This window comes from Argiope bruennichi, chromosome 9 (assembly GCF_947563725.1).
Source record: "Argiope bruennichi chromosome 9, qqArgBrue1.1, whole genome shotgun sequence".
Taxonomy (NCBI): domain Eukaryota; kingdom Metazoa; phylum Arthropoda; class Arachnida; order Araneae; family Araneidae; genus Argiope; species Argiope bruennichi.
The window spans coordinates 28,309,452-28,335,221 of NC_079159.1; the positions used below are offsets into that span (position 1 = coordinate 28,309,452).

A 25,770-nucleotide genomic window follows, 5' to 3' on the forward strand; every position below is an offset into this window, starting at 1 on the left:
TAAGCCAATTATGGATAAGCATGTATAAAAGAATAACGCGCTCCTCAAAACAAAGTTATGTGGAACAATGGTTTTACCGAAGACAAATGCCTTAGGAATTTTTGTTTATTTTAAGAAAAGCATTGTGTGAGAAAAGTAGAAAAATATCTCTCCCATTTTCAAAAGCATAAAAGAAAAATGGAACAAAGAGAATGCAGACATTCTATTAAGTTCATGAAATGGCTTTACACTTACATGAACCGAGAGATTTTGTGTTTTCTCTCAAAGAATTCTGAAGACTCTTTTAAGCGAAGAGAAAACCACGATGGATTATTTTTTTTTGTGGTTGTACGTGATGAAGACCTATAAAGTAATGATATGTTCTCAGTTATTTTTCCTCTAGTATTTTTTTGATTTACCGTGACAAAATTAGGGGAATAGTTTCTCGATTTTTCTGCAAAAAATTTGTAATAACAGTAATTATGCACCCATAAAAAAGCTCTCTTATTTATGAAGATGATAATATTTATTTCCTGTTATAGTACAGGAATGCAAATTTCCTATGATGTCATAGCCTAACATTATTTCGTGTTATTAGAAAAGAAATATTCATCTTATTTTTACGACAGCAGTTAATAAATCATAGATGTAGAATATTTTATTAGACGAAATATAGAATAAATCTTAATTTGATGCTAATACGTTATTTTATTAGCATAATTGCATAATAAAAGTCATACTTTCTTTTTCAATTATTTGTAAAATAAATTTCGTCTAAGCATTCAATTATATAATCTAAAATAATCGTTCGTAGTATTTGGAATCAGAATGAAATCGCCCGCGTTGCCTGGTGCAACGTATATTAACACTCGAGTCTAAACTTTAGAATATGTAATCTTCTCAAGAATAAATACATATAATCCCATCATTAAGTTTATGATTATAATATGTTTATGCATATATATTACTGAATAAGACCTAACTCTGACAACAAACAATTAGAGATAAATTGCCTAATCAAGGCAATGATATATAATTTGTGCAGAAATAAATTCGCTATGAATAAACAAATGCTCTTTAACATTGATCTTACCAAATTGAATCCTTGAAATTCGAAACATATAATTTTGACAATATTTAGGTTAAATAGATCTATTTTTAAACATTTATATAATATGATTTTGATTGATTAAAATACCATTATAAAGTAACATTTTGTTTGTTTTTCAGGTAACTTATTAACATTTAGTTTTTCTACACTGTCTTTCATAATTTGCTTAATAAGTAACGAATAAAGCTAACGAATCGGAATATTCTAAAAAACATTTGCTTTGAAATGAATGAAAGCAGAATGGAACTTTTTTTTGTTTTAAATATTAATTGTATTCTAAGCCGTATTATTCTTTAGCGATCCTTTCAAACGTTTCGATCGTTTGAAAGGATCGCTAATACTGAAATATAACTGTTCAGTAGGAAACATCTCTGAAATGTATCCGAGCGTTTTAAAGAGTCATGAGGCCGATGAAATTCTGGAGCAACATGTTCGACGACATCCACTCATGAAGTCATATAACGTGCGAAATGGTGCTACAAAATTGTTAAATCGTGTGAGTTGATATAATGGCTACTACAAAATGGTTTGATGACTCTAAAGATTCTTAGACATAAGTCAGTAGGAATGCATCAAGAGGTTGAGAATAAACGATTAGAGGATGCTGGAAGAACTGAAGTCACAATAAGAAAAATATTAAAAATCTCCTGATTTTTAAAAAATATTTGACAAAAGTTAAGATGTGATATTTAAGAAGATATTGATAGTTAAAAAGTTTTACAAATACACTCAATCATAGCGATGTCATATGAAGGAAAGTATTTAAAAAATGTCTCTTGATTTTTTAAATTTTTTTTTTTAGTTTTGATAAAATTTAAGAAGTAGTATTTAAGAAGATATTGGTACCAAATCATTAAAGATATTATTTATTCATTGAAGAATTATTTATTATTTATTTCGCGAATTACGTGAATTTGTTTGCATAATATTTGAAGCTTCATTTTTTGTGAATTGTATAAAAGCTTTTATTTAAATTATATTGTTTTAAGTAATTTTTGGTTACATGCTTATTATTTTTCAAGATTACTCTCAAATAATAAAAATTAATGAGTAAAAACCAACTTCTGATTGATAACATTTTAAAGCATTCCAATTGTTGCAGCAAATTTATAAATTCGTACATTAAATCTATCATAAGAAATAATCAATGTATAAAAAAAACTTTAATTTTGATTTTGTGTATTCAAAACTATGATGTGGGTCACTTACGTTTTATAACTGCAGCAATACTTATAAAACAAAAGCAAAAATTATGCCTATTAAAGAATAACTTCCTGTTTTACATTAGCTTTTGACTGGGATATATAAGTGATATAAAAAATGTTAAGGAGATTTATTCCTTATGAATTTTATGAAATTATTTGCATTATATGAATTCGTATATTATGATTTATTCATATTATTGAAATTATGAATTATATGAAATTATTCGTATTATATGAATTATTCGTAATATTGAAAGTATGAATTATATGAAATTATTAAAAATTCATTCGTCGATTTACCCGAGAAAAGTGAAAAGAATATATATGCGATGCTTACAATACTTGTGAAACAAAATAGGAGGGAACACATATTAATTAGTTTCTATGATACTCTGATCTGAAAATATACATTAGTATTTGAAGTGCTATGAAAACTTAATGCCCACTCTAACATTTCTTGTAACTTTAAGAGATACAATGACAAAATCGTAACAGTGGGAAGAAACAATGGTAATTATATGGCACTAAGTATCGAATATATATGTTACTTTGGTACAAACTAAATACATGATAAATCAAAAGGCATAATTTAGGATCAATCCTCTAATCCCAAGGATAATTTGACTTCAGTTTCCTGAAGGATTCTGTAAAGCCTGAAATTCTCTTCCAAAGATTAAAAAATACTTTTTTAAAAGATTAAAAAATATTTTTCTAACTTTTCAGAAATGGCAAATACAACCTGCATTCTTAGAAGGTTGATTTACAAAAGAGGACTCTTAGTTCATAATTGTTAAACATACGTATGCGTTGACACCCACTGAGTTCCCAGAAAATCTTCTTGTTCCCTAACCCCAACTGGAACTTTTCTAATGAGCAACACGCACGTCATGGATATTCAATTCAATCAATCGCAACGCTTTGTGATTGATTGAACATATAATTACGATGACGCCATACATTTAAGGTGGAAATATTGCTTTGATATCCAGGCACCTGCTGAAGTTTTATTGAAAGGGCGTTTCAGTCTCTTCTATATTGATGGAATTAATGTAATTTGGTTATTTGGATAGCAATTCGAATTTCTTCCTGCTTTTTTCATGCTATCAATTTAAAACTAGATGTTAATATAATAAATTACCACATTATTAAAAATTGCTTTGGAATGATCTCATTATGGTATACGCATTTTAACATTCGCTTTTCAGTCATGATACAAGAACTAAAAATATATAATTTGGCTCCCCATCAATGACCTGATGGATTAAGCCATAGAATTGGTAAGGATCAAGAATCAGGGATAAAAAGTTACTGGGGCCATCCTCTTAATTAGCATTATCAAATAAAAATACAATTATGGACCTAGGTGCGATTTACTGTGGAAAAGATAGTAAACTGCAAGATGTTTTATTTTTGCTTTTTCCCCTAAAGGCACAATGCAGAGATATCCTATTTCTCCAAGCGAGCAACTTATTCCCAAATACTGGTGTCAATTAGGGACTTTTAGTTAGTTGTACAAATTTAATTTGTTTCCGTCATCTTCCTGCGATTATAATATTGGTGGGGAGGAAAATGTTGAACATGTGCTCCTTGTATGTTCCAAGTTTATCAAAGAAAGACAGATCCTGGCTCTCAAGGACATGAATATAAATTGGCCTCCAGAGTTTCACCAACTTATTTCCACTAGAAGAGCTTTTGAAAATTTCTGTAAATTTATTGTTGACATCTGTAATTCTTCATGACTGTTAAATTTTTTTCTTTTTCTTTTTGTTATGTGTTACATACTTACTTTTGTAAGCCCCGTGTGATACTTTGTGGTGCACGGGAGATTTATAAATGTTCAATAAAAAAAAATTAGAGACTTTTGAAAAGGTATTCTAAGATCACTTTAACAAATAAAAAATGCAAAAACTATCAAAACTGCAAGTCACAGCTACATGGATTTGTCTTGATATTTTAGATACCTGTAATTACTTCTTCAAGTAAATAGTTTAAAACTAATAGTATTCACCCCACTAAATTCATTCCGATTAAATTTTTGAGTTAGTAAGGTGGACATATATATGCGACTTTTAATCATTCGAATATTAAAAAGGGAAGTGCACTCACTGCATGCTTATGCTATTTTAATTCATTAGATAAGCACTATTGTTATTATTTTTTACAACCATAAAATTTAATTTTTCTTGAAATTCATTTGCAGTTTACACTTTCTAATGAAATCATTTCAATAATTAGAATGAATAATGAGATTTCATTTGCTGGGCTAGTTCAAAGTATACATTTCATTTATTTTCTATATTCATTCAGTTATGTTTGCCATGATCATTGCTTTTGTAGAGGCAATGGTTATCCAGACCACTTACATTACTGTCTTGTATATAACAAAAATCTTTCATTTTACAAGACTAACGTAGGCAATTTATAGATCTGGATTCAAAATATCGCTCAAAACCAAATGTATCATGCGACAAATAAAGAAGATTATGAAGCTTCTATAATAATGGTAACAGGATATGATAATTGCTAAGAATGACTTTAAATGAACCTTTCCATTATACTTTTGTTGTATTCGTTATTACTTAATTTTTCACCTTTTATATCACAGATTCTTTATTACATCTAGAAAGGGTTGTGTATCCATAAACTTTATCAAGTTGGTTTCCTCTCGATGTCTTGATAATAATTTTTTTTTATGTAAAGCATGATCCTACATTTCATTTTCCATTAAACATATTTCTATATGCTTAAAACGCATATGCAAAGACTCCTCTTTCCAACTAAGATTACTATTTTTCTATCAGAAATTAGATTGATGTAGGAATTCCTGCGATTTTAAGAAATAATAAACTTTTCAACGGAACAGGAGATTTTAAAAGAACCTTACACTCTCTTAGAATTTCAAATGAAGTACTATGAGTACATACCATCAAAGTGAAACCTTATTTCAGCATTGTAAATAAAAATTTCATATAAATTAAATAAACTCAAAGAATTACCGTTCGACTAATTCAAATGATTGCCAGTTCTTAAAAGTAGATATGCATTACTTATGAAAAGGCCGACAAAATATTGTTTCGCTTCCTTTTATATTTCTGTTTATCATTCTGAATTTGCTGATACTTTTCAAAAGCCGGTAAAAGAAAGATAATGATATGCTTCGAATTAGAATCCTAAAACGAGACAAATATATTTCGCTGGAAGAATTTCCATCTTTGAAATAACTTAATAGATTATTTTCACACAACTAATGTTTTAAGGCTTCCAGTCAATCTATAAAAATTTTTACTGATTCAAAATTTGAACATTTATAATGTCATTTATTTTACTTAGTTGATATTCAAGAATATATTAAAATAAATGCCTTATCATCTTTTTTGAAATTTAAATTTTAAAAATAAATAAATTGGAAACATAATAGACGACTATCCTACTAAATATTTAAAGAAATTTTTCTATCAAAATAAAATTTAAATAAATAATTTGAAAAAGTGAAATTCTTGTCTTAATTGGAAAATTACTATTATAAGGATAAAATATAGACACTTAAATATATTCATCAAAATTACATGATATGGCATTATGATATATTAAAAATTATCACACATTTGAAGGGAACGAAGGTAATCAATCTCGAGTCACATTTACATTTTATTCTAATTTTAATTTTTTTAACTTATTTCTAGATGTTTTAAATTCACTTTGCATTTTGAATCAGACATTTTTCTATGAAATATATTTTTCAGTGAATATGATACATTTAAAATCAAGTTTCGACAATAATTTTTAATAAGTGTGCTTGTTCTATTACACGCATTGTTTAAAAACTTTTCACCGAAAATTTTAACTTATATGCTTACTTAACATTGCAATTATCTAATGAAAATTCTTTAATATTGTTTTTACTTTTAGCAGATTTAATATTGTGATTAAATATATTTTTCTGTGATTCAAAGCAGAAATAAAATTAATAAAATACATTTTGAGGTCACCATGGGTTATTGACTAATTAAAGCATTGCACGAGAAAACCAGTTAAAATGAAAAAATTCTAAAACTTGCATTTTGCGGAACAAAAATATAATTTAATCATGCTATATGCAGAAGTAAGACCCGTTATACAAAAGGTGAAATACAATCAAGTACAAAAGTATTGTATAACTATTAATAGGACATCCAAATTAAATAGTTTGTTATTTTTAATGATCTTATTCATTTACTTAGGGAAGCAAAGATGTCACGTTTTTGATAATTTTCGATTTTTACTTATAATTCCTTCCAAATTCAAAAAAGGCTGTTATAGGACACTTTTTTCGTATCATTAACAGTATAGTGATGCAGAAATATACTGGTTAGTCTACGGTGTAAGAGGTCCAATATGTTTTATAAAGATGTTTTATTCCACAAAGAAACTAGAAACACAGAGAGAAAGTATAGTCGTAGAGTTCATAAACACATAACTTTCAGAAATCAAAAGTACACTAGGAGATAATAAATCGGTAATTTAATAATAGCATAGCACAATAGAGTAAATCTCCTCTGCTTCAATTCTCCGAAGAGAAAATTTCATAGATCGACTAGCTTTAACTTTCTCTCACGTTCATTTAGGCTACCGCGAAAGAGACAAATCTAAAATAGTTAACAAATATCATGTCCTATTAGTGATGTCACTATGATTCTCGTATTTTCTAGAAATCTCATTTTAATCAATAACTGTCGTCAAATGGTCGCCAAGCCCGAGTCCATTGAACTGAACCATTAAAAGGATCTGTTAAACTCTCTTTCTTGCTATGATATTAGCTGCGCAGGGAAGCAAGATTACAAGATTATTATTCGTAATCCAAGTAAAATTTGTATTTCGAATGTTTTCACGCTAGTGTTAAAGAATGAAAATTCATCAAAGTTGACAGAAGGTTTCTAGCAGCATAATATCAATATTAGACAAAATCTTACCGGTTCCCCCGTGTCACCGTCATACTGAAATCGAGCCATCGGAAGCATGAGATGCGACAGGTTCTTTTCACCTCCGAGGCCTTTTAGTGTGATGTTCTGAGGAGCGTTCTGTAGAGCTAGGACAGTATAGTTCCCTTCCACATCTCCGTTTTCATCGATGTGCATCCAAGCTCCGGTCACACCTGAAGGAAAAATAAAAAGAAGTTTTATTTGAAAGTTTTTTGAGTAAGATATTTTCCCACAACGATGACTGTTTCAACAGATGAAGATATTTTGTACATAAAGAGACGAAAAGACTAGTTCATAGAAAAACAAAACGACACAATTCCAAAATATGTTTTTCTGACTAAATGTGAATTGAAACGTGCCTATTTGTTGAAAAATCGAGTTTTAATCTTTTGAAAATTATAATACTTTCTTCTTTATAGACTTCTTCTCTGAGAAAGTTAAAAAAATTTTTTTTAGTTCATGTTATTCCATTCAATTAAACTTACCTTCATCTAATGAAAAATGAACAAAATTTTGGCATCATTAACCAATTTATATTTATTAAAATTTTGAAGTTAATGCAATCTAAATACCACTTCAAATCTGCTTAAAATCAAAATACTTTTTACTAAGGAAGCATTGTGTAATGTTACAATATAAAAAAAAAAATCATTTTTCAGGAAATTCATAAAGAGATTTTTTTTATTATTGAAGGACACGAAAATGTATTAAAAAATCTTTAAAAGAGAGGTAACAAAACTTTCAGTATTAAAATTAGTCAAAGTTAAATTTTTTATTGAAATTAACATTCTAAAGTGTTACTCTGTCGTAGTTTTTGCAAATGTTGAATTTTTTTAATCCTCTTTTGTTAATTTTTACAATTATTTTTGAAACTTAAAGTTGCCCCCTTTTTATAACAATTTGATATGACAGTAAATAATTCATACATATGAAAGGACATTCTGAGAGATTTGTGAAAAATTTGTTTACCCAATAGGAAAAATATATTTATTTATCACAGTCAGAATTATAAAATATAATCCAATTATTCTAACTTTTACTAGCCCATTTTTAATGTTAAAAATTATGTATGGCGGCAATAATTCTATTAATCGCATTTTATTATATTAATTTTTGCTAAAATAACTCAGATCTTCAAAGATAACGCCGATTTTATCCATAAACATTTATAAGTTTGATTCCAAAAGCTATAGAATACAAATAACAAAAGACGTTGCAAGACTTTACTGGCAATAAAACAGTTTTGAAAACGGCTTCCCCCCCCTACGCCTCGATAATGATGATGGGAGTTGATAATCTCTTTATTCTAAAGCATGAGTTTTCAAAAGATTCAGCAGATTAATAAGTGCAACAGTCATAATGACTACCTGCCGTCGGAGGTATTGTTCCTACAGAGTATAAAAATTATCTCCACAACAGAAATAGGGTATTTCCTCCATCAATCCATTTTCTTTACTAAGAAAGGCGACCACGTAGAGGCTAAAGTAATGGAAAGTCGGCTTCATTAGTGCAGTACTAATAAGAACGTAATAAAGAGCATTCCTGAGAACTTAGAGTATAGCATATTTGGCTCTTTTGCTAGGAATTCCGTACCTCTCTGTACTGATAAGTTCATTTGTGGAATATGTGGGGGCATTAATCAGTAGCTATTGTTGCCAGTGATAAAAAGAAATTTGCTGAGCTGAAGAATTTCAGGTAGGATACATTTTCTTAGTGTTTGTTTTAGTAAGGTTTAATAGTGTTCATTTATATCATGTTAGAATAATGAATTATTTTCCAAATCAGTATGTAATGATTTTCTTATTTAATGAAATAATGGAAAAAAATCATAAAATAAAATTCGTATGGTTCCATTTTCAAATTTCATACATTTTATTCTTACCGGACTAAGGGAATTATATAAATTCTTGATAAAATTTCATTATCAATTCATTGAATAAATTCAAAGTTTAAAACATTATTTCAGGAAAATAATTTTAATATTTTTATCATATATCATTTGGAGAAATTTTTAGAATTTTAGAAAAATGAAATTTTAGCATTAATATATAGAAAAATTGTTTTAGTAAAGTTAATATTCCAAAAATAATGTTTGATCAAAGAATACATATCATTTTTGGCAGTAAGCAGCATTTGAAATTAAGAAATGACATGGTATGGCTAAAGTATAAAAACTGAAACTCTTTTTATGTGTTCTATCTTCTGGTGTGCATTAAATAATATTTATCAACGCTGGTTATGGAAAGCCTGTTTTAAAAGGAATTGTCCATCGTGGTTAAGATAGACGCATTCCTTCAAGCAATGTATACATGTGGGTTATATTCTTTTGAAATCTTCCAGAGTGGCAACATACTCTTATACCTTGGACCTGAAAAATTTCTGCTTCAGGTGTTATGTTGGTGTTTTAAGATCATTACAATCAAACGAGGATTCCATACTTCTCTTTTATGATGAATCCTGCCTCACGAACATGGTTAGATATGCGATACCAAAGTATTTTAGAAACCTCTCTCACAACACATTATACACTATTACATTTTGGAGCTAAACAAACATTTGCTTCAAGCGCTATCTGATGCTTTGAGATCACTATGATCCACAAAAGATGACACACTTCTTCGGTTTGACGAACCTTGATTCATGGACTTGGTAAGATAAACAAGAAACCTCCCTTACATCAGATTATAATTGGGAGCTAAACCAATTACTTCTTTAGACGCTATTTGATACTTTAAGGTCTCTATGATCCATATAATATGATAATTTCTTCTTTATGACGAGCAGTGACTCATGAACTGGAAAAATAAGCAAGGATTTTACAGAAAACTCTCTCACACCACGTTATATTTTAGAACTAAAAAAAATATATATATGCTTCAAGTACTATCTTGGTGCCTTAAGATCGCTATGATCCACAAAAGATGACACACTTTTCTTTTATAATGAATCTTGACTTATGGACATGGTTAGATATGCGAGAGGGATTTCAGAAACATTCCTCACACCTCATTATATCACCTCGATATCTTAGATGTAAACCAACTACTTCTTTAGACGCTATTTGGGGCTTTAAGGTATCTATGATCCAAGAATATGACATATTTCTACTTTATGATGAACCTCTACTCACGGACATGGTAAGAAAAACAAGGAGTTTTAGATACCTCCTTAACACCATTTTATATTTTGTAGATAATCAAATTTCTACTTCATATGCTATCTTGATTATTTAAGATCATTACGATCCACAGAAGAATGATGGGCATGCGCGTGATGAATTGAATCATGGGCATATTTAGAGAGACCAAGAAGTTTCAGAAACATTCTTTATACTGTATTATACAACATGCTAGAGTAAAATTAGCGTGAAAATAGTGACATTTTCGTTAGACATTTTATTTTTTTTAATTAAGTTATAAAAATATAAATTTTTTCATTCAGTGTCTGAAAAAAATGAAATTCTTGTTTGAGCAGGTTTTGTAGAATTTAGCTATGAAATTCATTTTTTTTCTACATTCCATAAAACATATCGTTAGTACAATATTCTCAATATTACATACAAATTAACTTCCCAATTAACAAATAGATTAAAATTATTAAAACTTAATTTTATTTCAGATATTCAGTATTTCTCAAATTATTTCACATTTTTTTTATTTCTAATCAGAATAACAGAACAAAACATTCAGAAAAGAGAAAGAAGATCAAAACATGAATCGGGAAATATATGAAAATATACTTTAAAATAATCACATCAATACAATGCTTGAATTTACAGAAAATATTTTGGCTATTAAAAGGATACTGAAAACCTTCTTATTAAAATCCTATTCTTAAGTATTTATTCAAAATTCAAGGTAGACAGATAACGAAAAGGCAACAAGACTTAATTCCCAACAGAACTTTTGCAAAATCTTTTCTTTCTTGTCGAAGCTAATGAAGACAGAAATAAATAATATCTTTATTCTGAATAGTGTTTCGACGGATTAAGCAGTTTAATAAATACGACATTTATAACGACCACATGACGATGCGGATATCATTAAGTCTAGTTTTGAAACAACCCCCGCAAGAGAAATAAGATATTTTCTCCCTTAATCCATTGTCCTTACATGAAAGGCGATAACGTAAAGACCAAAACTGGAGAAAATCTCGACCCATTAACCTCCGGCTAATAAGAATGTGATAAAAGACACTATTTAGAGATTTTTCTTTAACCTAGAAGGGACAGATTTGGCTACCTTTGTTACATAGAAATTTGTGTCTTCTTCTTTGATCCACTTGGTTTGTGGCATGTACTGCTATCAATCATTATGTTACTCCTTATAAAAAAATGATAGAATAGTTTCAGATAGGATTTTCATTCTTAACTTATTTCAATCAAATGTTTGCTTTTTTGGGCCATTATAAAAGAAAAAAAAGCAGATTTCATGGAAACAATTCTGACTATACTCTAATTGCGATTTTTGCTGTTTATTGAAATAATCGAAAACATAAGAATTGCAACCTCATCTTTTTCCATTGCAATATGGAATATATTTAATTTTATATCATAATATTTTTTATTAACTGATACCCGAATTAGATTATTAATAAAACTATTACTTTTTTAGTCCCATAATAAAAGAAAGAAAACAGATATTATAGAAAAAAACTTGTCTATACTGTTACAAATCTGTAATTTTGCTACCCGGCACGAATAGTGTCATCGCGGGAAAAACCGTTGAAACCGTTGTAAGATCTGTCCTGTGCGTGATGAGTTTGGCGACTAAATGGATAATACTGGAAAGTTCGAGAACTTTCTCGAACCATCCACTATGAACCGAGATACACCCAGATACGCCCAGATGGGTCTGGAAGATTCTAGCTCCGCCTCCCAGAACTATAAAAGACAGGCACTCTGGAGCTGAGGGGAAGTCGGGTGTGAGAGTAGTCGGAGTCGCCGACAAGTAAAAGAACTAGAGGATTAGACAGCAAGCAAGCTGCTGAATTAGCGATTAAGTGCGCTGCGTTACTACAATTGATTAGCGGTATTTGTAGAGAAAAATTTTGTAACAATACTCTTTATGTGCTTTTTTTTGTTTCATGAAATAATCAGAAACATAAGAATTACAAATTCATCTTGTTCCATTACAATATGGAATATATTTAGTTTTATATCCTAATAATTTTATTTATAAACTAATACCCAAATTAATTTATAAATAAAATTATTATTTTTGCAACCCATAATAAAAGGAAGAAAACAGATTTTACGGAAAAAAATTCTGTCTATACCTCTATATGTGATTGTTGTTGTTCGGTGAAATAATCAAAACTAAAAGAATTCGAAACTGAATCTTTTTCCCATTATAATATCACATATATTAAGTTTTATATCGTGATAATTTTATCTATAATCTAATACCCAAAATATGTTGTATGTAAATACAATGCGCTTTCATCAATTGTTAGATGTATTTTAAGTTTTATATGAAGTAAAAAAAAATATATTAGTCTTCTTTATGCAAGTACTTTCCTTTATTATCACTTTGAAATTACTAATAAAGATGATTGAACTAAAAAGTGAAGTCGTATTGATCTGATTTAAACTTTTTTTTCTAGTGAAAGTTTTATGTCTCTTCTAACAAACATCAAACTCACGTGTGGGAGCTAAAATCTTTAAGATATTATAGAAATCCGATGCAGTTTGAAAATATTTATAATGACCTAAAATATAAATAAAATACTAAGCAAATATTTTTTAATTTGCCAACATAAGGTTAAATTACCAGGATTCTTAATAAAATAAACACATCTCCTAATTAAAAATTTATGATTCTGTACATTTCTCTGTATTATATTTTTTTATAGTAGAAAACAATTTCATTTCTCAAAGATTGATCCCACGACTTAAACACACTAATGAGCATTTTATTTTGAAATTTGCATCTAAATAGAAAAATGAAATAATGCTTTCTCATTATTTTTAAGCCTTAATAAACAAATATGGCGAAGGTTTTGGATTTCGTGCATTTGAAGTGTTTGTTTATTTTAATTAAAGACAATCAGTTTAGGAGTGTTCGCTAATTATCGGCACATTTAACTACCTTTTGACGTAAAAAAGTCGAAATACTTTAAGAACTAATTACTTTCCTTCACATTTCGTTTATCATTAACAATACTTATCGGGAAAACAAATCAAGGAATGTTCTTTAACTAAATTCGTGAAAATCAAATATTCAAAGCGGAGAGTATTTTATTCAAAATAAAATAAGAATTACACTTTGAAAAATATCAAGAATAATTGATGTGATTAAAAAATATTTCGGGGAAAATATATTTGGTTTTCAAATATTATTATTATTTAAAAATTTTTTAATTCTTAGCATTATTATGAGGGATTTTTAAATTTTGAAAACTTTAAAACCTTAATATATGAAAAACTTTTTTAAGATTTTAAAGGCAAATGCAAATCTTATTTTGGTAAATAAAATTTCAGTATTTCTGCACACCTTTCTTTTACTTAACTTTTTTCATTTTCATTAAGATGAAATTTGGCTATTCATCTTTCATCAAATTTCTGACGTGCTAGTGTTTTAAAATTTTTCATAATCCATCACAATATATTGTTTTAATATTTTAAGAACATACTAAAAGTTACTCTTTTCATTTAATTAAATTTTGATTCATTGGGTGTGGCGCCATCTAATAGTGAAATGAAGACAGAAATTTATTTCAAAATTCTACAATTTTTATAATAATAAATGAAACATCAAAGGGTAAAAATTAAAAGTAAAACGTCTGTATTTTAATTATATACAATAATAAAAGAATATTTTCAGAAGTGTTTCTTTATAACCTTTTTTTTTATTCAACATTTCAAGATTGCTTATTGCATGAAACGAATTTCCGGGAAATCCACGGAAAAGAAAATTTCAGAAATTCCATATTTTTATTAGTCTAATTTTATCCTTGAATTCATTCAACAAAACTGAATTCTTAGACAAAATGTTAGTATAATTATCAATCCTCCTTTCCTCGGCAAAAACTTTGTAAGTTGATTGGTATTGCAAATAGTTGCATTTATTATCTCTTCAACCGGCTGGAACGTAGAAAGTCGCTCCAACGTGTCGTTCGAATCCCGGCTGGAACGTAGGAAGTCGCTCCAACGTGTCGTTCGAATCCCGGCTGGAACGTAGGAAGTCGCTCCAACGTGTCGTTCGAATCCCGGCTGGAACGTAGGAAGTTGCTTTCCGCAAACTGTTTGAATCCCGGCTCCAACGTAGAAAGTCGTCAATGCTTTCCCCCTTAAAGGCAATAAACGAGGTGGGTCATCTGCTTGTTAAGGTCATTTTGTGGTTTTCGCTGACAGTTAGAATTTGGTTGGTCCCTCCAATTAGGGGAATGAACTCACGAGAAGTGGAAATAACGTTCTTCGCAAGAATTCACGATTGCAGGATCGATTGGTGATATGAGCTGTATACTTCATTATTGATTTGAATATTTCATTATTTCACAACAAATTTAATATACAGGTGAAAACTATCATACTTATTAAAGGTAGGGAATCCCTCATATTTACATGTCATAATCATGTATAACAGTTAATGACTGTGATTAGCTCGCAAAAACAGATTTGAATTTTCAGTACTTGGTTGATGAAATATTAAAAAAATACGTTTGAACTTTTAATAATACATTTTTTAAAACGCAGTAAAATATAAAAAAAATCCTTATATAATTTTTTTAAATTTATTTTCATTCCACTTATTAATCGAGACAAATATTTATTTATAAATGTAATTTTAATTATTGCTTAGGCTTTGTATATAGATTTTGGCGAAGTATTTAATACGTAATGAAAGGCACATTTGAAAACTTTTGGATCTAATTATATATTTATTTTTTATAGTTTAGAGTGAACTATAGTAAAAGTGTTTTTAATTATTTTTATAAACGTTTTTATTTAAAGTATCTTAATAAATGTAGTTACTATTATTCTTTTTACTGCTTAATATTATTTTTTATTTCACTATTTTAATACAAGCACTGTTTACTGCTTTTTGCAGATCATATTTGTCTTCTTTTCGGGAGGGGGGCTCGGGAAGGGAAAAAACGTTTCTTTTATAAATATTTAAAAAAAACAATTAGAAATTATATTTTTAGAATATATAATTATATTATAAATATATATTTAAAATCTCTATAAAAAAACAAACCACATTGAAATGGGAAGAAGTTTTGTGTCTTGTGACGGGCTGCGAAAAGTATAAATGAAAAAAAAATAACATAGAAATAATAAGGACTATTAAAAAAAGTTTAGTATATGAAAGAAAGAAAATATATTTAATAAATGGGGAACTATTATAGAAATATTTATTTATATTCAACAAAATTCGATGATGAGTGAATTTAATAGATATTGCTTTGAAAAATGGAAAGAATAAATTGTATCTGTGCGATTATAATTATTGCTTTGCATTAAAACAGTATTAGCTATTTAATGAAATTAAACAAATGCATTTAAAGGCTGATACGATTTCTAGCTGTTTGAACGTATCATAAGGCTGTGGATTCAGAACTTAATAATGAATACTGATATACATGCAAACTTAAAAATGAAAGTAAATGAATGCAATTATAAATAAAAGTTGCTACCTAACAGATGACACATTTTTTTATATATATCTGCATCATAGCTGCTGATAATCTGTAGAATATAAATATTTTAAAATGTCTTCTAGAAGAAATTTTAAATATAATAAAATTTCTAAGATTAATAAATATAACACAAACAGTACTGCATAAAATCTGTTTATTTTTTACTAGAAATATTTTTAAAAAAATAATTAAGCGATTATTAAAAGTTTTTCATCAGAAATAGTTTGTATACTTTCTTTGAAAAGTGACAAAATTAGAAAATAACTGTCAAATTCCACGTATCATTACAGAATTCTTAAAAGTGAGAATATTAACATAGAGCTATAAATACTGAAAAAAAAAAAAATACGAACTTAAAATACAGCAAAATTTTTAGATGAAATTTATAAAAAAGGCATAATTCAATATTTGAAAGATAAATGTGATCATGAGCAAGTTTTACAATATTTCATCCACTGCAATTACATGTAAGGAAATTTAAAAAACAGATTGAGTGTGATATATCTCAAAACATGGAGCAGCGCATAAACCCACCTTGCAGATTACACATTCAAAACGTGTTTCTCTTCTCACTCTTTTACCATTTGCATTTGTTTTTGAGCAACACATGACACATATCCTAGCAGAGTATTTTTTGTTTTCTGTTGGAGCAACTAAAGACGGAAAATGTCTGCCCGTCAATCTTCCCACATTTTCAATACTCTTTAGGACTTTAGACGATGGTAATCCTCTTCCTTCCTCACATAATCTCTCTATCAATCGCATTCTAAATTCGAGATGATTTACACTTCCTCCATTTTTTTTTATAAAGCAGAAAAGCATTCCACACAGCCTGGTCAAGTAGATGTCGAAATATTTTTTTGTAATATTTCCTTTGTCGGCTTCTGGGTGAAGAATAGTATGCTAAGCACTGATCCGACTTATCAACTCCTCCCATAGATCTATTATAATCGACTACCACCTTAGGCTTTTGTTTGGTTGTAGTGGATATTTTTGATTCAACATTAACTAATGCAGCATTATGAATGGTACTTAGCATTGTTAGAACCTTCTTGTCTTTCCACTGTAGTATCATAATTTTTCCCTTTTGAAATGCTCTCAATTCATGCTTTTTCAATTTTGTGTTCTTAAATTCCACCGGTAACCCTTTTATGTTTCCTCTAACAGTTCCTATTAAATCAGTTTTATATTGAAGAAGATTTTCGGCCACTTCCGGAGAAGTATAAAAATTGTCTGTTAGCTGATATCCTTTATTTTTAAGTTCATGGATTAAAGTCAGTACACATTTTGTAGATAATCCAAATTGTTCGTATTCTTCCATGAAAAGGGTTCCTTTACCGGTATAGATAATAGAATTCCAAATGTAACCGCTTTCTGATTCACAGAGTTGGAAAAATTTAATTCCGAATCTAGCTCTTTTAGTTGGAATGTATTGCTTCCATGCAAGTAAACCCTTGAAAGCAAGCAAAAACTCGTCTATTGTTACAGATTGATTGGGTGTATAAACAGATTTAAATCTCTCAACCAGCATGTTATGGATATCAAAATTTTTTCTTAGCTTTGCATTTGGATGCGTATTTTTATTGAATTCATCTGAATTCTCAAAATGAAGAAATTTCATTAGCAAACTGAATCTTTTCTCACTCGTGATTTGTCCAAAGAAAGGAGTGTTTAAAATGGGTCTTATGCTCCAGTACGTTGCTTCCACAGATTTTGGCATTATTCCTTGAAGTAAAAGCAAACCAAAAAATAGATGTAACTCTTTTATATCCGTATTTTTCCAATTTAATACTCTCGATGATGGTGTCAAATCGGTTTTGTTGAAAAAGTCTTCGGCGTATCTATTTGTTTCTTCTATAATGAAACTCATCACTGCATTATCAAAAAATATGCTGAAAAACATCATCGGATCATCTGAGTCCCCAAGGAAATTTTTTGCCGCTGAACTGATACCAGGAGTCGAAGTAAATTGAAAATTTGGAGGAGCAGGTGAAAGTGCTTGCAAGTCAATAGGACACCAACAGCGAGCCGCATTTAAAGTATCATCGTCAGATTCACTTTCAGAGTGTTCATCTTCAGAAGATAACATTAATTCCTCACAGTCAGAATAGTCAGAATTTGAATCCATATTAAGCTCATCAATTTTCTCATAAATATAATATTAATTACTTTGACTGCAGGAATTCAATTGCAAATTTCAATAACATATTAAAGAAACTGGATGATAAAATCTTTCATTAAAGCAATCAACATTTATTTAATTAAATAAATATTAATAAGGTCTACTCAAGTTCCCTGCGCAGTGCACTTCCCTCAAGTTGCTAGACCTTTCAAACCGAAAACTATAGCCAGCAAAACTTAAGAGCCTTTGGATTTAAAATCTAAGAATAAGAATCCTGGTGAATGCCTATATAAGTCAAGCTGTTATGAAGAAAATACCAATGAGAAATTAGAATTTGAACATGTGGCCAATAAGAAAGCAGAGGCAATAAAAAGTGATAAAGGATTCATTTAGAGAGCCCCTTCCCCTCATCTAAAAGGATTTTTTTTTTTTTTAATGCTGTTTCGATTTTTCAGATTTCTTGGATGACATTTTGTAGAGAATATGCAACCCGTCAATTGATAACAGTCAGCAACATTTTTACTATCTACTGTCTACTCTCAATGAAGGCATAATGGAACCATTTCTATTTGCTTGGAACAATGTCGGAGAGTTGGACCGATGTGGTGTAAATGCATAATATTCTGTTTTATTACCACCATGATTCATTTATCGTTTTACTGTGCAATATGTTTTAAGAGAAACTTCTCACAGATTATCTCAAGAATATTTTTTTTATTATTATTATTTCTATGGATTTCGGTTCTGTTCAATTGTTAGTATTCCGTAAGAAAGTGCAAGTGTTTCTCTGTGTGAAAGTAGTTTTTCGGCTTGTCCGTATTGTTAATAGAAGTTTTACGATCAAATCAAGCAGTAAAATGTCGGTAGGTTTAGTGCTAACAGTTGCCCGAGTTACGTTACAAAGAGAAGCGTTATATATGGCGACAATAGCCTATTGAAGAAACATTTGTGTCTCAAAATGGGTTATATAAAACATGCGCCGGGCAAATTGTACAATAGAAGTACTAATTTTGCATTGAAAGGGAGGATATTTTCCCTTGCTAGGCATTCAGCAAGACACGAAAGAATTCTTGAAGGATGTTAGGAGTATTTCTTTTAATCTTTACCATTCTTGAAATTTATGAGTCTTGGATTCAAAAGATTTATTCATCACTCTTGAAAGCACTGTTCTTTTTATAAAATTAACGTCGGTATTATGGCAATAATCTATGAAAAAAGTTTTAAAGTTTTGCTCTTTATTCAAGTTCAAATTTTGGTTCAAAAAAATTGTGTGCTCTATCATTTTTGATTTTCATATTTATTAAAGTTTTTTTTCATAGAACATTTAAAGACGTACTTCTTAATATATTTAATAATAATCAATAACTAACAAGTAAAATTAAAAAAATCGATTTCTCTGTTCACTAATATAATGCAAATGGATTTTATTACTAAATTGGTTTATATTTTGGTTGAAATTCGGCTATTGATCAGACACTAGTAAAGATTGTTTCCAATAGAAAAATTGCTTCCTTTAGGAAATTTATTTCTAATGCACCTCCTAAGGCCGATCCTAATAGCAATTTTTAAAAATGAGCTAACATTTTTTCACCAATGCTTGATTTTGCACTTGAACTTTATCTAAAGTATAACAATTTTTTTAACAAAAGCATACCACTGAAACATACTCAACATTAAAGAATAAGTTGAATCATATCTTGATATCAACAATAGAAGCAACAATAAAGACAATTTAATTTCACTTCCATAATGAAATTCCTTTCATAATGAAATATACTGATGTAAAATATACATAAATTCGATAAATTGATATACAAATTTCAAAATAATTAATTTTCTTTTCATTGAATTACCCCGGGAAAATTTTAATTAAAATTTTTGTCATGCTTAAAAAATTAATAATTTACGAAAATATTAGCTTTTGAATTTTTTAAAAGCTATGTGTGAATCTTACCTTTTGCTTTGATAAAAAATAGTTACAGATGATAAGAAGATTTTAACATCATGTGACCCCAATGAGTCATCTGTGACTAGACCACCAATAACTTGTTGCTTTACCACACCAACATGATTCTCCGACCCAGTCTTTGCTAATTAATTCTATGACGTAAAAATTCACGCTTCTCTCTATTTTTCTTATATATATAAAATAACTTATATATACTATTTCTGATTAAGCCACTTTTCTTCCATCCAATTTTTGTGACCGGAGGATAAGATCCTTTAAATGAAGAACTCTGTCCTTCCTCCACAAACTGGCAAAACTATTACAGATTCATTAATATCTATAATTTGTTTTATTTTAATTAATGTGCCAAAATTTATAGCAAGTACTTTTATTGTTGAAATGAAATAAAAACCTTATTTTTCACTCACGGGTTTTACACTTCGCTGAAGTTATGATTACCTACTCTAGATTGTTTTTCTTTTATTTTATTGTGCATCCGTTTTTTGAAATTCACATGAAGTGAAATATATTATAAATGTTGCCAATGAAATTCGTTTGAATTGTTCAGACATGAAGAGCATGGAAGTACCGGTCTGAAAGGGGTAATTCTTAATTATTCGATATATGCAGCTAAGACTCATTTTTATATGCGAGATTTCATAATTTACGAATTTTCACAAAAAATCATAATGTTGTAACTTAATAAAATGGGTACAATTTAAATTTTGAGTTCATTTATGGAGTTAAATGAAGGAAAGGTTTCTTTCCAATATTTGTCGGCAGAGAAATGCATGGATTTAGGAAATTATTTTTGCGCTGACTTTGAGTCCTTTTTATCAAGATTTGTGACAAGATTAGGAATGATATAAGAAATTGCCATTCAAAATATTCACCTACTAAAAATATGAATGAAATGATAATTTTTATCAGATATAAACCTCGTGAGTAAATGGATGCATTAATAAGTTTTCATATTTCAGCATTAAAATTATCTTTAAAAACGTATCATCTTACCTTATTGCTTTAATTATTTCAAAATAAGATAATATGTCAAAAATATTCAAGTTAATAATATTTTCATAATCATACTATCAATAAAATATTCACCTACTATATATTGACCAAAGATTGTTTTATTATTTTCAGAACTTAAAAAAATGGAATAGGAAACAAAAAACTAAAACAAAAAAAAATCATGCAAATTTTTATTTAAAAATTTTCAATAACAGATTATATTTTCCGAAATGAACGTAGTATTTTTACTATTACGTATTATTAAATCATTAAAAATAAATTTTTTACAATCTGTTTTAATCAGAAAACAATATTATATATATATATATATATATATATATATATATATATATATATATATATATATATAAAATATGCAATGCTATTTTCTTTTCGTATACCAAATATACGAGTAAAATGCTTAAAACTAAAAATTAGATGAAACTTAAGTAAAATTCTCTGAATGTCAGTAAAAAGAATATATTATATTCGTAATGTAATTTGATAAATGATAATTCCTCTAAATCATTTATTAAACAAATTTTTCTATTACTTAAAAAAATTATAATATCATATTGTGGAATTTTTTATTTATTTTTGAATTTATGCGGAATTTATTTTTGAACAAATTCTATTTTTTGCAAATATTGCAGATTAAAAGAGAAGTTCTTAGTCTTCAGAGCGAAAACCAAATTCTCAGTTGAAAAACCGCATGGCAATTGCCCTGCGTTGACAGATTTATTACTTGATTAATCGGCCAGTACTATTCAAAATCCCCGGTGTTTAGGGGGACGTGATAGTCGAGACGCGGGAAAGTTTACACCCTGCTGTTAATGGTCGGGGGAAAGTAAAAACATACCAGGCCGGTTTACGAACGTTCTGCCAATTTCTTTTCTAGTAAATTGTGTTCAACCATTATTTTGACTGCCGCCGTTTTAAGAACATTCTTAAGCTAGACAGCCGGCGCTCGATGGGTTATTCCAATTATTGACATAACTAGTAATAATAAAAAAATGTTGAGACTTGATAACTGTTCAATGTTTTTAGGAATATTTGCGGATTAGATTTTCAGAAGCCCCCTTTTTTGCGAGGGGATGATAAGAAGCAATCATAATGTATATGAGGTAAAAGGTGGTAGAAGTTATCTAATATTTTCATCTCTCTGGAGGTATGACAGTTGAGCAACTTCTTAGAGATCATCGTTTTCTCAAGAGTATGGGCATTTTGGGAATCTTCTTAAAAGCTGAAGATTACAAGTTCTCTAGAGGTACAAAAATGATGAGTACCTTAAATGTCGTGCCACCTTACTTAAAGATTGGAGATTATCGCCTCCTCTTCCAGGAAAAGGCCAGAGTGCACTGCAAACCGAATCCAAGCTAGTACTAATTTGTAATTATGTTCCAGGAATTAGTATTAATTTCCAGGAAAAGGCCAGAGTGCACTGCAAACCGAATCCAAGCTAGTACTAATTTGTAATTATGCTCCAGGAATTAGTATTAATTTTTCTCTTCATTTCTATTTCATTATCAGATTAAGGATCAATATGAATATCATCAAGTGAAATAAGTCTTGTTACAATTTGAAAAGTGTTATTTTCCAAGTAGAGAAGTTATTTCCGATATTTCAATTTCTCCTCTTTTAGAACATTCTAGCTCAGATGTCACTATTTGTGATAGATTTTACTTCAGGTGTTCTACCTTTACGATAAAAAGTTCTGAACTGCTCCACTTCTCTCAGCGTATCTTCGGGGGTAGGCTACGAACCAGTTAAGGGTATGAGAAAATAACGTTGGATAAAGGGGAAAACACAAAAGATAACATAATACACAAAGAATAAAGGTATCAAAGTAAAAAAATGCAAATGTTATAAAATTCTCTTTATTTTAGTTTGTGTGAAAAATAAAAGTTATGGAAGTTCCAAAGTGTATTGGATATCAATTTTGATTCTGTGGTAAAACAGTACAATATTTAATACCTTTCAAGAAAACAGTATTTGTGGAAATGATATAACAATTTTATATATTAACTAGACACCATTTCGGTGGGAATATTAATTTTTTTTCCACTTCAGTCCTATCTCCTATGTATAGATTAATGCTCATGATTTACACAAGAAAATATTTTTAAGCATCAAATTGTAACCAAAATTAAAGATGTGCTAGCTTAATAGCATTACATCCGTTCTGCTCATTGTGTATACAAACCATCTTAATAAAGTCCCATGATATCGCGGCTTTCTTTAAAACCATAATTTCCTCATCTATTTTCTATCATTCGCTTTATTGCAATTTCATTTTCGCCGGATAAACTACACAAACATTCATGAGAGAATACTTCTTCCTTAAATTTCAGATACAAAAAGACACACGATTAAGTATTTTATGAAATAATGAAAATGGCTCGCATTTCAATGCAACAAAATGTAATATATTGTTCAAAATGCTGGGAAAAATTATACGGCTAATAAACGCATCAGTAATAACCTTCATTTACCGTATGTTTTTTCCAAATTTTGACAATTTCTTAAAAATATAATATTTTGTAATAATGCGATATAATATTTTTAAAAAATAAAATATGTGCGATAATATTTTAAGAAATTATCAACGAAAAAAGGGAATGGGCAGAACAGAAGTTGGCTGTAATGGAATAGGTGCCTCAAGGATAAAAGAATCAATGCGAACTTTTCTAATATATGAGTATTCATGATATGGTTGAATTATAAACAGACACTGATTATTGCAAGATTTTACTTGTTATTGATCATTCTTATGCAATTTCAAACTTATAATGATTTCATATTTTCACAGTCACCTATCCTATATAAATTTAAAGTAAAGAGTTGAATTCGAGATTAATTTTTTTGAAAAAAATATTATTTATTAAGTATACAATTTAAAAAAAAGAATATATATCTTTATATAAATAATTTATTTATAATTTTAGGTATGAAATATATATGTTTTTTGAAATTTTTCCTTATTTACATTAAAAAATCAGCTACAAAGTTAAACATGTATTAAAATTAAAAAAACAAAAAACAATTGGAAAAATATCTTTCCAAAACTGGAAAAAGATATATTTCTGATACTAAAAAGGTCATATGAAGTTAGAAACACTTTCAAAGTTAGAAATTTATCAAACCATTTGTTCAAAATTGTTGAGATAATTAAAAAAAAACGAACATTAATTCCTGAACTAGAAAATGAGCTATATTTTTATACAACCTTTAAAAATTAACGTTTAACTTTTCAATTTTTTTTTCACATTATGAAGCATGAAAGCAACAGTTAAATATTTTTTAAATGAGCAGATTGTTTTTGCTGTTCAGGAATCGCAATAAAATTATTGAGAAACAGTTATATCGAGCGTGAACTTAAACATGAATTAGCTTTTAATTTATGAGATTTTCTTTTGAAAAATCTTATAAAAATTTAAAATATGGGGAAATGTAAATAAATAATATAAGATAATATTAATACATATACGAAATTAATCAAAAATAGAAACATTATGAAATTTCAATTAAAAAAAATATTTCTGAATCAAACTAAAAAAAAACTAAAAAAATTCAAAAAGATGCAAACGTATTTAGAGAGAGTTAATGTTGCTACTACTAAAACACAACCTATGTTGGGTTATTGTAATTTCACGTGGATTTGGAAGTTATAATGTATTGTTTTATTTCTGTGAAACTAGTTTATATCTAAGGTCTCAATTCCAGGGGATTTTTGGATCACGAGGGGTCAATAGTTTTTGGACGAAAGTCAGACCCCTCACAGAAAAAAATCCCTTGTTTGAATCCCTGTCTGAAGATGACACTTCAGAAAGTCTTCAGGCCGGATTCATCATTTTTCTTCCTTTTTTTAATTCTTTTTGCTTATATTAACTTAATATTTTTACTAATTTGATTAATACATATGCCATGCAAATATAAATATGAAAATAATTTTCCAAAGAAGGAACATAGAAACAAAACTATCAGGTAAAGGACATGCAAGAGAAAGTATTCGATATTTTTGCAAAGAATTTCAACAAATTTAACTTAATATCTGCATTTAAAATATTTAAACAACCAACCAATAATTAATTTGGCAAAATTCCTTACGCATTTGGCTTTGAAGTAAGGACACTATTTTATACTGTAATGAGTTTTTGATTTGAAATGAAACGATAAAAACAAAAGATACAAATGCAGAACAGATGAAACTTTTACGATCGCAATCAGGCATAAGCTCTGAAACGAGTTTGAAATTTATGCCTGATATGAAAGACAAATTGATAGGGGAAATGTTCGAAATAAACTGAAGAATAACAAGTTGACGGGAGGAATAACATAAACCTTTTGATATGTTGGCCTAAAACAATAGCGTGTCATAAAAGAGAGCGATGAGAGGAATAGCGGCATGAGACAAAATTGCTACGCACAGAAAATTTGCATTTGTGAAAAGTAGATTTATTTAAACCATCATAAGATATCTCGTTACAAATCTTTACAAATATAATTTTTCATCAAATTTGAACATATAAATGAAAGTGAAAATTCATAACCAATTTGTACACTTTTGAAGTCCAAACAACTAAATATATTTTCCTAAAAATTTTGATCATATGTACCTAGAAACAAATTGAAAATTTTAATAAATGCTTTTTTGCAATTAACTAAATATTTTTTTTTTTGATTAATTAAAAACTAAGGTTTCATAAATGAAAAAAGATTAGTTTATTACTATTTCCTCACCAATTAAATGAAAGTATTTTAATTTATTTCCCTCATTTGTCTTCGAAATT

At 28.6% G+C, this 25,770-nt stretch overlaps 1 protein-coding gene across 2 annotated transcripts in view; it reads right to left on the minus strand.

The window, feature by feature from the left end:
• The window catches only part of LOC129984157 (receptor-type guanylate cyclase Gyc76C-like), a 554,740-nt gene that overhangs the window by 164,280 nt on the left and 364,690 nt on the right, over window positions 1-25,770 (minus strand). For both annotated transcript variants that reach the window (XM_056093958.1, XM_056093959.1), the window contains one exon: window positions 7,245-7,426. In XM_056093958.1, coding sequence (XP_055949933.1) covers window positions 7,245-7,426 — 182 coding nt within the window. The remainder of the gene's footprint in view (window positions 1-7,244; window positions 7,427-25,770) is intronic.